The sequence below is a fragment of the Apostichopus japonicus genome, chromosome 15, assembly GCF_037975245.1.
Source record: "Apostichopus japonicus isolate 1M-3 chromosome 15, ASM3797524v1, whole genome shotgun sequence".
NCBI classification, from domain to species: Eukaryota; Metazoa; Echinodermata; class Holothuroidea; order Aspidochirotida; family Stichopodidae; genus Apostichopus; species Apostichopus japonicus.
The window spans coordinates 24,070,432-24,084,197 of NC_092575.1; the positions used below are offsets into that span (position 1 = coordinate 24,070,432).

The window sequence follows — 13,766 nt, forward strand, 5'->3', positions numbered from 1 at the left end:
CTCAAGCTGTTATACTACTCCATATTACCACCAAAACTTTAAGACAGAGCTGCCTTTGTGACTTCTACACACCTAAACTGGCCTTGAGCCTACAAAGGGATCTAGAGGTCAGCAAAGTCATAGGCAAGATACATTAAGAATATTAACTTCACTCTTACTCTGTCCTTTAGTTAGGCACGAAAAGAGAGATCCTTGCAAAATATCACCTGTAGAATGAAAGAGGTTAACAAAATGTCCTGAGGTGTAGGCAATACAAGTGCACTATTTCCTATCGGAAAGAGAGCCGAGGAACCCTGGCGGAAATTGAGATCGATTCGTTTGAAACCCGACTCCTGACGGATGGCTATCTAATTGTGAATCAATAGACTAGGATTTCAAACAATGAAAGGCAAGACCGACAAATCACAGCTGCCTGAGAAGCCATTAAGTCCTGCCTCATTTGGAACATTCACCCTCCTCCAAATCCACGAGATTCCTCATTTTAATTTTGAAATACGATCAGCCAAAACAAATCTTCTACCCAAATCCGACTAGCGGCACAGGTCAGGAAGAATAAAAGAGTTAAAAACAAGGAAGAAATCTTGAACCTTAGTGACTCGCGATCGAGAAAACAGAGGTAAACTGGTGATTCATACTTTTACAACCATGGGGCAGAGGAGATTCTGTTGCAAGTTTCCAAGATCCTTGGTGAATTGAAATTTAAAGAAACTAAGTTCTCCAAGAATTTTATGCAGTTTTTTTTGGTTTCATTTTATATCATTAATAATATTTTTAATAGTTAATACCATACGTATCAACTATGGCTCAAGATTAGCTTATAACTATAACTACTGTCAGACATATTCCTAGCTTTTTTTCAACAAACAACAGCTAATATGAGAGATAATAAAAGTTTAAAAATTCCATTTGGTTCTCAACGTTTGATCACACAGACACTTTTACAACTTTAACATTGTTCGTAGCATACAGCACACGTACGTAAAATTGGATATCTCGCAAACTTTTAAATATTTACTTCGACTGGTTGGATTGAGAATTTCACTATCCAAGCTAAAGAGACTGCTGTATTATACTGTTATGTACTGTACATGATTTATAACACTCATCAAATAATTTTGAAATATTTATAAATCCAATATCCAGAGAGGTTCTTCAATATACACTATCCTACATAGATAAAATATGACGTGTTTATATTACTGTAGCTGCAAAATTAGTTACTAACTTGAAGTTACTATGGTAACATTTATAAGAGCAAGGAATACCCCTTCCAGTTGTCAGAAGAAGGCTTTTGGGGTAGAATCAGAGATGAGGGTATAGGGAGGGGGGTGGGGGGAGGAAAGGTAGGAGTGGCTGGTTATCAAGAAGGAACGAATCAGAAACAACACGAAGAACAAGAGGTGATACAAATATGCTGGTGTGTGTGGGGGGAGGGGGGCAAGTTATTCAGCTGATTATTACAAGGGATGGCACATTCTTTATTTACCACCAGTGTATACTTTACAACTGTATAGTCTTAAAGTTGAACATTTTAGGCTGTTTGTTAACTTTTCTTCTTCCATCAGTTCATTTTCCAGCATACTGTACTGGCTCCTCCCACTTATGAGACTAAATTTAGCAAACTTTACTGCCCGTACTTCAGGGTTTAAAGAGATCAGAAACATGATCCTTTTGGACATTCAGAAGCCTACTAAAAGAAACGTCCTGAAGAATTTAAGAATTGGATCATTGTGATGACCACTCATCCTCAACTTTTCCTTTACGAAGCCTCCTTTTAACACATGTGAAACTGTCATGACCCTCTTAATACCGTACAACTCAATATATATCTAAATCAGGTCGGTTCTACAGCCGCCCTACATTTAAGACGAGATTTAAAAAATATCACGTTCCTCGTCACATCGTAAACGGAAACGAGTCCGCTTTTACTATGAATTTTTTAAATAACTCCATGGGGAATCTGTCGCAACCTCGACGAGACATTTTGAAGACCCACTTTTTACGCTGTACTACTGATGGGAACCCAGATGTATCTACAGTACGAAGCATAGGAGTGCAGACCACAGTGGACACTGAACAAAGTAAGAAGGGGTCCGACAGTATGGGAAGATGGGGGGAGGGGGAATTAAACAAAAGCAGAGGGGTGAACACTGGCAGAAAAATACTGATTATTACAAATAACTAGCATCACGTTATCCAAACTATGGAGAGAGCGACACCCAGTCTTGATCACCAACCCTCCCCTCCCCCACCATCCCCCCTCATCCCTTCCCCTAAGTAATGAAAGGATACATATGAAACCTTGTCCCTAAGGGGACTATTTTGTCTTCCATATTTTATTTAAATTGAATCAGCCAATGAATGCTAGGATTGTATGAAGCGATATATCAGCCTACAGTATACGAGACCAGTGTACATGGATGTTCGGAGAAGTGGATTGCCGGCAGACTCCCTCCTGCTCTTGGGGCTAATAGCCTACAGTATATGACTTAAACCCCAGTGTACAAACATGTTTGGAGAAGTGGATGGCGGGCAGACTTCTTCCTGCTCTTGGGACCAATACTTTACCAAATCTACTGTATTCACACAAAAATTTCAGCTTCAGTAAACCGAACTCTTTCTCAGACACTGAGTGCAGAGACTAGACGTAAGTTTTGTCTGAACCGATGAGAGAACGAAACCTAACTTTCTCCGATTCACAAACCAGAAATGATCAAATCCATGGAAGACTATAAATACACACATCACCACAACGAATTACCACTAATTTAAATTGATCGCAATGGATGCTTTAAAAGCATTTATAAAGTCACAATTCTCAATCTAGATATATCAGGGGGAAAAAATCTTCTAGGAAATCATGAGAATAACAACTCAATCTAAAATGTCGTCAACTTTTTTTCTTGCAGAAGTTTTAAGGGTCGATCGAAGTGCATCTGGAGCGGGGAGACTGTTTGGTATCAATATTTGTAAACATTTCGATAACGGATGCTGACATTTGTTTTTGCAATCATTCAACAATACCTATTTTAGGATAGAACCACCGATTTGCACTGTAGACAAAACATCGCGTAACATCACAGGTTCGACTTGCACTTTTTTATCCTTCACTACATTTACTATCCAAACCAAGATTTTTTTTTTTCTTCCCAGATACCTTATTTATCTTCTGTCCTCAATAATTGTCAAATATGATAAAAGATAAAACCAAAATGCATTTCCCTCAGATAGCTGAAATTGAAGAGAAGGAATATTAAATCGAACTCGGGAGAGTGCTCGCTTGCCAGAAATTTTTATTCCATCCATTTCTTGTTGGCTTCATCACAAAGTTAACAGATGAAAAAAGGAAGTTAGAAATTATTAACTTAGAGAGCCAAGTATTATTGTAAACAATTCTTGGCTTAATACCTTTCTGGGTTCTTATTTTTATCATCATGTATCAAAACATTGATTCCTCTTGTTATACAATGTCTGACTTTCAGCAAGCCGAGGTTGCAGGAAATATTCTTTATGCAGTAATACCAGATATTATCTGCTAGCTGCCAAATATTCTGTCATCTTTCAAACGGTCGTCTTGTTTGTGAATGTTTACACTGAAGAAAATAGTCACGTCTTCTTGTTCTTTGAAATGCTATCTTTTAGGTTCATGCCAGATAGGCATCAGTACTAGTTTCAATGAGTGTGGTGATAAATAGAAACATATTTGGGGGAGGGGGAGGGAGAGGGGAGGTGGGGGGACGTGAGGGGAGGTGGAGGGGAAGAGGTTGGGCAGCGAGGGAGCCGGGGGGAAGATTAGGGAGTTATCGTGAAGAAGTGCTCGGGCTGATTGTCAGCTTACTGCATAGTTTTCTGAATAGGTGGGAAAAAGTGAAAAATTTGCTTCTGCATCAAACCACGTAGTACGGTTTAGTCGCTTGGTGGAAAGAAAAAAACCAACCAACACTTGTTGCAAAGTCAAGATAGGTTTGTTGCGAATTATTCAGCGATGAGCTTGCAATAATCGACTATTCCGCAGACTTCAGCACAAATCCAAATGCAAGGTTAAACGTCGCTTCACGCGACACGATATATCGTCTTGCTCGTCAGAACTCAAAACGAGAGTCTCATTCCGTCCCTGCTTACTATTTGTTCATTTCAGACTTTCATTAAAACTACGTGAGATAAGTACGAAATCAAGCTGTAAGATCAGGAAATGACAGCCCATGATTGGCTGGCCTGCCTCTATGTTGTTTTATCAACGCAATATTAATACACAATTTTTATGACTCTGAAAACTATCCTCGAATGCAATGACAAAAGAAATATTTGAAAAACACTCAAAAAAAAAAAATATTTGAGACGAACCTGCCGGAGTAATCACTACCGCTTCCAATGTTATCCTCCAATGCAGACTTTAAATCGCTGATTCTCTTGAAAGCTAACTTCAAATCCGATTGCTGTTGAGTGTTGGTTTCTTCCAGAGATTGAATTTCCTTCTCCTGAAGATAAAAAAATAAGACGAGAAGAGAGAGATAATTTGAAGAAGGGGAACACTAAAAAGTAACGAGGGGGGATAGGATGCTCAAAAAAGTGCATTGATATTGCCTGGTGTGCTCTTTGAAGCTGTTTGTATACAGTAGGTGGCATTCAGTTTAAAACAAATATAGATAGGCCTACTGCATTTCTCAGTCTTTTTAAACAGGGAGGTCATTGACCAAGCATGATTATAAAAAGATTTCCCCTCAGAACTATCAACTACTCGGAATACAAGTTTATGAGTTGGCATTTCTCGATAAAAGAAGGGAAATGGAAAGGAAGTATTAAAGAGGAGAAGAGTTTTGCTGTTATTGTAGATACCCAGAATTGGAGAAAAAAATGTGATGTACAAAATGAAACTTGTACAAATTTATCAATCTGTCATCTTCACTTGCATGCGAGGAGAGGAGAGGGGTGGGGAGAGTAGGGGAGGGGAGAGCAGATGAGGGGTTGGAAGGAAAAGAGAGGTTTATGTGCATGACAATCATTTACATGTTTTTTAGTCAGCTGGGAGAGGGAGAGCAGGGGAGGAGAGGTATATGCATGATATTCATTTAATGTTTCTGTTTAGTCAGCTGCTCAGAATCTGGTTTACTGTTTATCCTTTAAATTAGAAACACAAGGTCTATTCTTCCCACATTTTTCAGAACTGGCTGCAATCTCTGTAAAACTGCCTTTGTTACCATATGTAGTAACAGTTAATTGTGAGAACTGTTTTGATTCGCTTGCCATAACAGTACCCCAGAGTATAAATTTGTTTCTACAAAGGCAATCCAACAAACTGGTCAAAGACTGCAAAACATAAGAAGTTAAATACAAAAATGTAAAATTTACACAAAAGACTTATTTTGAAGGGGCTGTACAGAGGTCTACGACCGACGTGGACAAAAATATGTCCTTGTGCCCGACAGTACTCTCAAAGTCAAAGCAGCCACTCCTACTATCTCTACACTCTCTGTTTAATACCCAGATCTGATGACACAACCTCAGAAATATCTCCAGGCTGTCTGAGGGACGTGCAGTGAAATTTCAACAAAACACTAGCATTTGGTTGATGAATGTAGCAAAGACTACAGCAAAACACAGTGTACCCACTCCTTATTTTCAGATGAAGCTTCCAGGGGCCAATGATGTAAAAAATGTATTTTACCATTAATAGGAGGACCTACATCCGTGTCTCATTTATGAATGCATCGGTTTCCGCAGGAGTTCCTATAGTTTTCATGCATCTTTTAGTTTTTGCCTGGACTACTGTATATTGCCAACCTTTATGATCTGGCCTACACAGGTATACAATGTTTCATTCAATATATGTCACAGACAATCTTCGCTGTCATTTTTCCCCTCCCCTCTTTGTTTATCACTTACAATGTGGACTTGCGTAAACAAATTTAGTCACTGTTCCCTTCTGATTGCTTTGGAGTTGAAAACATTGAGCTCTTAAAACAGAGCGACACAGTTGAGACCATGAGGTTACCATGAAGAGCCACGGTGGTACCTTTTTTTTTAATAGGTGCTCGAAAACCTTTTAAATATTATAATACACCCCCTCATCTCTCTTGGCTGTAAATGTCAATCCGATCATAGTTAATGTGATCAAAATATGATACTCAAAGAGCCAAATGCCAAATGAAAACTTTTACAACCATTACAAGTTTCTGAACTCATTCCAATTTTTAATCTTTTGAATGACCTGATACAGATTCGGAGTGAAAGCTTGTAACAAGTATCCAAGCAAACTTATCTAGCCTCGGAAGTCTAAGCAGATATAAGCTCAAATGTACTGTATGTGAGATGAGAAAGGCATAGACAGAGATGGTCTCACTGAGAGTAAGAGGGCTAGGGAGGGAGGGGGGAGATGGGGATGGGGAGGGGTGGGAGAGAGGAAGGGGGAAGGGAAGGGGACAGTGTTTGGTTACAGAAGTTGGGGGAATGTTCATGGTGACAACCTCGAGGAGCTGTACAGCAATTAGACATCATGACTGTCGGTGATGTCAAACATCTTTCATAAATTTCCTCATAACAAGAGGAAAACTATGACCACTTTTACAGGCCATTACTGAGTATTTAAGAATGCTTACAATGAAGCTTTACACACAGCAGAGAAATTCAACTAACAATTTAAAAAACACAATTTTAAGTACCTCCATCGTTAATTTTGTTAAATCCTATTCCCACTTTTATTCCTCCTACAAAAACTGATGCCGTAGAGTTGACTTTCCTGATAAAAAAAAAGTACCTCGGCATGTCTGAGTCATTCCCTTTCTTTTTCGTGGAACCTCTTAGCTGGTTAGTAAAAGACTGACGTGAATATTGTGTTTTAACATTCTAAAACATACGAGACATCCCCTGCAATCTGGGGGGCCTTTTCTTGTTAACAAATATGTCGGTTTTAGGTATACCCCAACATACGTCGTGATTTGGTGAATGTTTCAATGTAAAAAAGATTAAAGAAATCTAAGGGACACAAGAGACTGATTTAATTTCTAGCCTCGGCCAATTAGTACCCGAGATTAAGATTTGACTATCAATGGTTTAATAAATGTAGTCCGCACCATAAGACTAACTATATACCAAGCCCGGAAGTTGTAAATGCTTCAATAAGACTCATCTCCAACTTTTTCCTTTTTTTTTTCTAAAAAAAAAATTTAAACCTGTCATTTCACGTCACTTTTGAAAGTTAAATATGCAGAAGACTAAAACACTGGCAAACAACTGATCATACGTCTAATTTTGGTATAAACCTAACGCACGTTATTACGGTAACCTAACGCACGTTATGACGGAACATCCACATTTACTTTAAGCACGAGTTAATAAAGGGACAAGATAAGGGTAATCCGATAGGGATTTTCCTTCCTTCGTCTATCTATGGACAAGGATGAGGCACACTACAAAGCAATCAATACATTTTACAGGCTAGACTTTGTGTGTAATGCCAAATCCTGACTAGAATAATTTCACAAATGTGTGAAGCAAATTTGCCGTCTTTTCCGCCGTCAACCAACCCCCCTCCAAAAAAAATACAAACAAAAGAGAAAAGAAGAGGCTTCCAGAAGATCAAAATGTTTTAGATTTCCTGTCAATGTGACGTGACTAAATTTTCTACATTATTATGAGCTTTTCTGCCGACTTCAAGAGAAGACTTCATTTTACTAAACCAAGCGTACCTGTCTTTAATATCTCATCAAACAACTTCTAAATATATGAATATTCATATTATTAGAGAGAAAGACACTGTCTGCAAATTGCTTGTCTAAGTACTGCAAAAAGCCTTGCTGTCGAGATCCTGCTAGGATCAAAACGTCCGGCCCTCTGAAGAAGTTATATTCTGCTTCATTTGCAACCAAAAACTACTAACTGAAATATTTTTGTTAACCATTAAAGCTTGATGTATCAGAATATGAATATGAATACCACATTCATTGATGCTACGCTAGAAGACGAATATTAAATTTCACAACGATGGTAAGAATAACGGTCTTCCTCTAGGTAATTAATTAAAACTGCAAACAAAACATGTTAGCACTGGGAATTTTCACAATGATTCTATTAAACACACATTTGTCAAAAAGAGTTCAAATTTGTTGCTGGATCTCCACCACCTTGTGTGGACTTTACACTGCTGGTTTATTTAAGCGCCGCCCTCCCAGCTTAAAAATAAAAAAATATTGTAGGAGGGAAAATTTCAGACGCATAGAAGAAGTCCAATAATAAGTTTTGTTCTCTGTATAATAAGGTAGAAAAATTCATAACACCTTTCATATTTTTGGAAACTGTTGGTTCAAGAGCATATCATCAGCATATCAACATTATCGTGTACCAAAGATTCATTTAATATTTGGCAGTGTGCAATCCGATGAGCGACGAGGTAATATTAGAGAAAGAATCATTAAACCTCTCGACCACAGTCTCGGGACTATGTTCTTGCATCCTCATGAATTTTACAATGTAAAAAGCTTTGAATACACTGAAGACTTCCCCGCAGTGACAGAATAAGGTCACTCTCTGATTCATAGTCAAGTCAAAAAACACAGACAGATGAGAATAGATGTTTGGGAAACCAGACAACCTGAAGCTAACTTAAATGCAGATACAATTTATCTATAAATATTACATTTGCAATAAAATAAAGAGAAACGAGAGAAAAGAAAAAAAAGTATCAAAAGAAAAACTACCTAAGTGACATTCATGCTGCATATCTTTTGACAGACTGCCAAGATGGAGTAGTGATAAAAATATAGTGAGATGAGTATCTCGTTTTATTTCCAGCTGAAATGAATGGGGCACTACGAGTTGGATATATATGATTCTTGGTCAATGGTGTGCCTGTGGGATCTTGTTACTGAACAAGCGGCATGGCAGGGCATCGATAATGTTTATCGATTTTTATCAAAGTCGGGGAGAGATTGGCTTAAGGGGAATTTGTTTTAATACTTCCTTTTAAAGATGAAGCGGTCTGGCCACACATGGGAGGCAGCATTTCACCGTAGGCCCGACCTCGAACTTCTAAACAACTCTTGTATAGTTTTGCAGCAAAATTTTGTTTTATTCTTTTGGATATCTTTTGTAAGAGTCCTAAACTTAGCCACCAATAAAGAAGAAAATAAAAATGAAAAATAAACAACCAAACATGCAAAAAGAGGAAATGTCAAAAGTAGACTTCATTTCGAATAACTTAAAGAATTGAAAATTATCTCAAAACATTGCAATTCAGTTTGATTCCTCAAATGATGTGTTTTATATTAATATTAGTTGACATGTTTTTTCTTAGTTACAAATTTTCGATAATACTGAAAATGTCATGAAAAAGTCATGTTTCCAAAAGAAATTGGCAAAACTTTCATACATTTCTGAGATCTGAAGACTTCTAATGCTGATAACTTTGATGACATTTAAAGATGAACTGTTTCCATGGTAATACCTCACTCTTCTTGTGGAGAGATGACAAAAACACCTCCCTGTTAAATCTCACCTTTTAGAAGGTTTTCAGCAGGTTTAAAGGAATTTGTATCAAATCTTTGATCATGTAGTTGTAAATACTAGCAACTGCATAAGAACATCCACAAGGAAGCCATGCAGTTGGGACCTGTTTATCCCCTACCTCTACCCCCGCCTCTATCCCCTACCCATACCCCTACCTCCTCCCCACCCTGCTAAGCTACCTTTTTCCTACGATCCTCGGCTCATTTTCTTCACCACAATATCGAAATGTTTCACAATTTGCGGCATGTGTTTGGTGAATGAGGTGTAATTTTATAAGTTTTCATTACTAAAGATCAAATTACAAATGATGGACAGATGAGCTTTTAAGTGGTATCTATGAAGGGACCAAACCTAAAACACAGCTGACCGGCTACGAGAGCAGTAGTACCTATCCACGAAGCTAAACAAGGGCTGAGCCACACCCCACTGGATGCCAATCTTCAAAATCAATACTCAGAACGCACGAAAGCTAGCATATGTATAATACTGTGGATTTGACGTTAACAAACATAGCTTAACGGATCTGCATCCACATTATCCCAAAACTGTAGATAAATTCACCGACGTCTGGAAGGGTCTGCCACCTGATGACCATTCCCCCTGCCCCCCCTGCCCCCCCTACCAAAGCTTGTCTTAGAAATGAATCCCTTTTGGGTTTCTTTTTTCTGCTAGTAAAGTTTGCAGCTTTTTAACTTTTTACAAACACCAAATACCCATGAATGCTGGAAACTAGGGGTTTTAGATCCTAATTAGAGAATGTCTGTTGATTTGCAAGATACTCACTTAGACGACCTACATATCCATCATAATGGTACCTAGACAATGTCTAGCCTATTTAGCAAGATAAACCTTTTGGCCAAACCCTTTATCATCATTAATTTGCTGCTGGTTAATTAAATAGCTCACTATACCTTTCTGCAAACAGATAGAGCACTCTTCATAAGTTTTGTACAGAATATACACTATGGCTATACTGTAAGCTGTGAGCTTCTCTGAGGCTGACAGTTCACAAACTCTAGTTCCCCCGACGGATTTGAAGATTAAGTCCGACTACTGGAGTAATCCCTTGAAAAAAACTACTTCTTCTATTTAGGATAAGTCGATTAAAATGTCTGGACCCTTCCAGTCATGTTTACACAGACGTACCAAAGATGAAGAGACCACTCACGAGTCCTGCCTCTTTCTACAAACTCATCCTCCCCAAATGTTACTAATTTACTTCCTCTCAGGGATTAAAAACAACCTGAAGTTGACAGCGAAGAAAGGTCTGAAGTGAACTAGTCGGTTCAAGATGTATGCTTCATTTCACAGCATCCTGACAAGTGTGGTGGCTTGCCATCACCAAACTTGCTGCTTTTGAAGTGGAAACAACCCATCACTATATAACTGTCATTCTCCGAAGAGAAGAAGTGTATTTTAAGACTTTCTTCGTGCGAACCAAATTCGGGCCTTGCCAGAAAAGTGCTACTTGCCTCCTTCAAACACTTACTGTTTTATCTTCTTAATAACCATAAAAGTCTTCTTAAATTCTGTCTGATTATTATCTATATTATATCATCTATATAATTATATAATCTATATTATAATATACTATATAATATCCCTTGGGAATATCGTGTGATTTTTCTCCTCAGATATAAAAATGATATTGTAAATACCAAAATGAGGTTTTCCTATGTCCAAGCTAGTTTGGACAACTGAGGATGACAACTGAGGACGACACTCATAAATTTGTTATTTGCAAATACATTAAGACAATGTTCAAATGTCTAAAGTAAAGAACCTCAATTAATGAAGCTTTATAACCATGGGTCTTATGTTTGCTCAAAAGTATTTGGAATTGTGGTTTGCGGTTTAAACAATTAAACCGTTTGACAAACCTAAATGAACGCACCTATTTTTCAACTCCAAGTATGAGAATGTCTTTATACCTCATTTTCATTATTTTTTATTATAATGTATTCTCTAATTAAGTTATTTCCACAATAAGGGTCACATATCTGAGATTTCTAGAATGTGAACTATTATTGTAGTTATTAGTTACCGTAACCATAGTGATCAAATCTTTGATCTAATACTACTATTAGGTATAGATTAATGTAAGCTAACTGAAGCTTACCATAGAGTGACAAAATTGCTTGCAAACAAAATTTTGCATATATATTGGTATCTTTCTTCCCAAATTGTTGCCAGAGAGACGAAAGATGAAAAAAGATGAAAGAGATGAAATAAACCTGTTAGCTTCTATTGCAAAAAGCCTGTGTAGGTAAATACGTATTATTTTATATTGGAATTAAATATTCCCAAATTATTCTCAGGTATTAAAGAGTTACCTACTTACCCACCCCCTCCCTTACTCCTCCCCCACCCCCTCCCTTACTCCTACATCAATCTTAACCTTATACCAATTCAACCCACTTGTTCTTTATCAAGATGAACAAATCTTATTTACTCAAATCCCATTTCATTTCTCCATTTATTACCAAGTTCAAAAGAGGTAACTCCTCCCCACCCCTCCTTTACTCCTCCCCCACCCCCTCCCTTACTCCTACATCAATCTTAACCTTATACCAATTCAACCTAATTGTTCATTATCAAGCTGAACAAATCTTAATTACTCAAATCCCATTTCATTTCTCCATTTATTACCATGTTAAAAAGAGTTTCCTCCTCCCCCACCCCCCTTACTCCTCCCCCACCCCCTCCCTTACTCCTACATCAATCTTAACCTTATACCAATTCAACCTACTTGATCATTATCAAGATGAACAAATCTTATTTACTCAAATCCCGTTTCCTTTTTCTACATTTATTACAAAGTTATCGTCCTTTTTCTACATTTCTCTCTTTTTTTCCCTCCTTTTCTTTTTGGTGACAATTTCACAAAGAGCTAAAGTATGTCAAGGTTAAGATTAGGTTAATATTTTCTCTTTTTTCCCTTTAACGGGCTGTAGCAAATTGTTCCAGGTATATTTCTTCTATTCTATGTGATATAAAATCATCGATTATCTAAATCTCACATACTGTATATATTGGCAGTAATCAGAATTGAAAGCTCTCAAGACCACTGTTGCTAAGTTTTGTGATTAAAGCCGGTCTCTTTTTTTTTTTTGGCAACTCTCGAAGACTCATTTCAAATTTAAAGATGCCATGTCTTTCTTTACTCTGACAAACGTGATCACAGACACAACTTGGCATGGAGTGTGTGGCAGATTAGCATAATAGTAAGGGAAAGGTTTCCATGAGCAATGACAAGATATATATATGTGGTTTGTGTGCCTTTGAACCAATGGCTACAGTAGTAGGCCGACTGCAAAGGGATGTGAAGTCATAACGTCTTTTGACCACACAGAGATTCAAAGGATAGCAAACCAGATACTGTCCCTCAGCTTAAAGCCATCTTTTTTGGGGGGAAAGTCCATAGCTGCTGATAATTTCAACAAACCTACTTTACTCACAAAAGCATGTAAAGCCAAACCAAAACACGTAAATAATAATAATACTGATGATGATGATGATGATAATAATAATAATAATCAAAATAATAATAGTAGTAATAGTAGTAGTAATCATAATAATAATAATAACAACAGTAATATCAATAATAATAATAGTTATCATAATAATAAATTATATAGCGCTCTAATCGAGCAGGACATGCTCTAAAGTGCTTCACAATGCGAACAAATTACCGCACGAAACAGACTGAATACTTTTTGAATAGGCTACCTGAAATAACTACAATAAAGGGAGTCATTCATGCTTCCATTAGATTCAAACTAAAATATTGTCAACCAAACAGATACTGTTTCAGATTAAAGGGACATCACATGGAAGAAAAGGAATTATTTCCAATGTTTTCCTTAAAAAAATGGTCTCTTCTATTATTTTTAAAAACCTAACAACGCAAGATTAATGAACAAGATCAATTGTGTGAAAAACACAGAAATCTTTCTCTCTGCAACCAATGCTCGTTCAAAGTTAGAGAAAACAGAGGAAAAACATTTGAAACAAACAGCGATTCATTAGGTTTGTATACAAGCGACTTCGACCAATGGAAAACATTCCTGACACAATATTTTGCAGAATGTTAGTCAGCATAAATTTACTCAATGAATATAGAAAATAAAATATCCAAGCATAAGGTTGCTTTTAACAATTTACATTCATATGTCGGACAACACTGGTCACGACTTTCAAAAAGTTTGAAAATTATCCTGATTATATTGCAAATTCTCGAGACCAAACAAATTACAGGGACTGCT

At 37.2% G+C, this 13,766-nt stretch overlaps 1 protein-coding gene across 4 annotated transcripts in view; it reads right to left on the reverse strand.

The window, feature by feature from the left end:
* LOC139980528 (unconventional myosin-XVIIIa-like) overlaps positions 1–13,766 on the reverse strand; it is a 161,353-nt gene that overhangs the window by 41,913 nt on the left and 105,674 nt on the right. For all 4 annotated transcript variants that reach the window (XR_011797571.1, XM_071992229.1, XM_071992228.1 and 1 more), the window contains one exon: positions 4,345–4,478. Coding sequence is in view for 3 of the 4 variants with exons in the window: in XM_071992229.1 (XP_071848330.1) it covers positions 4,345–4,478 (134 nt within the window). In the remaining variant the exon portion in view is untranslated. The remainder of the gene's footprint in view (positions 1–4,344; positions 4,479–13,766) is intronic.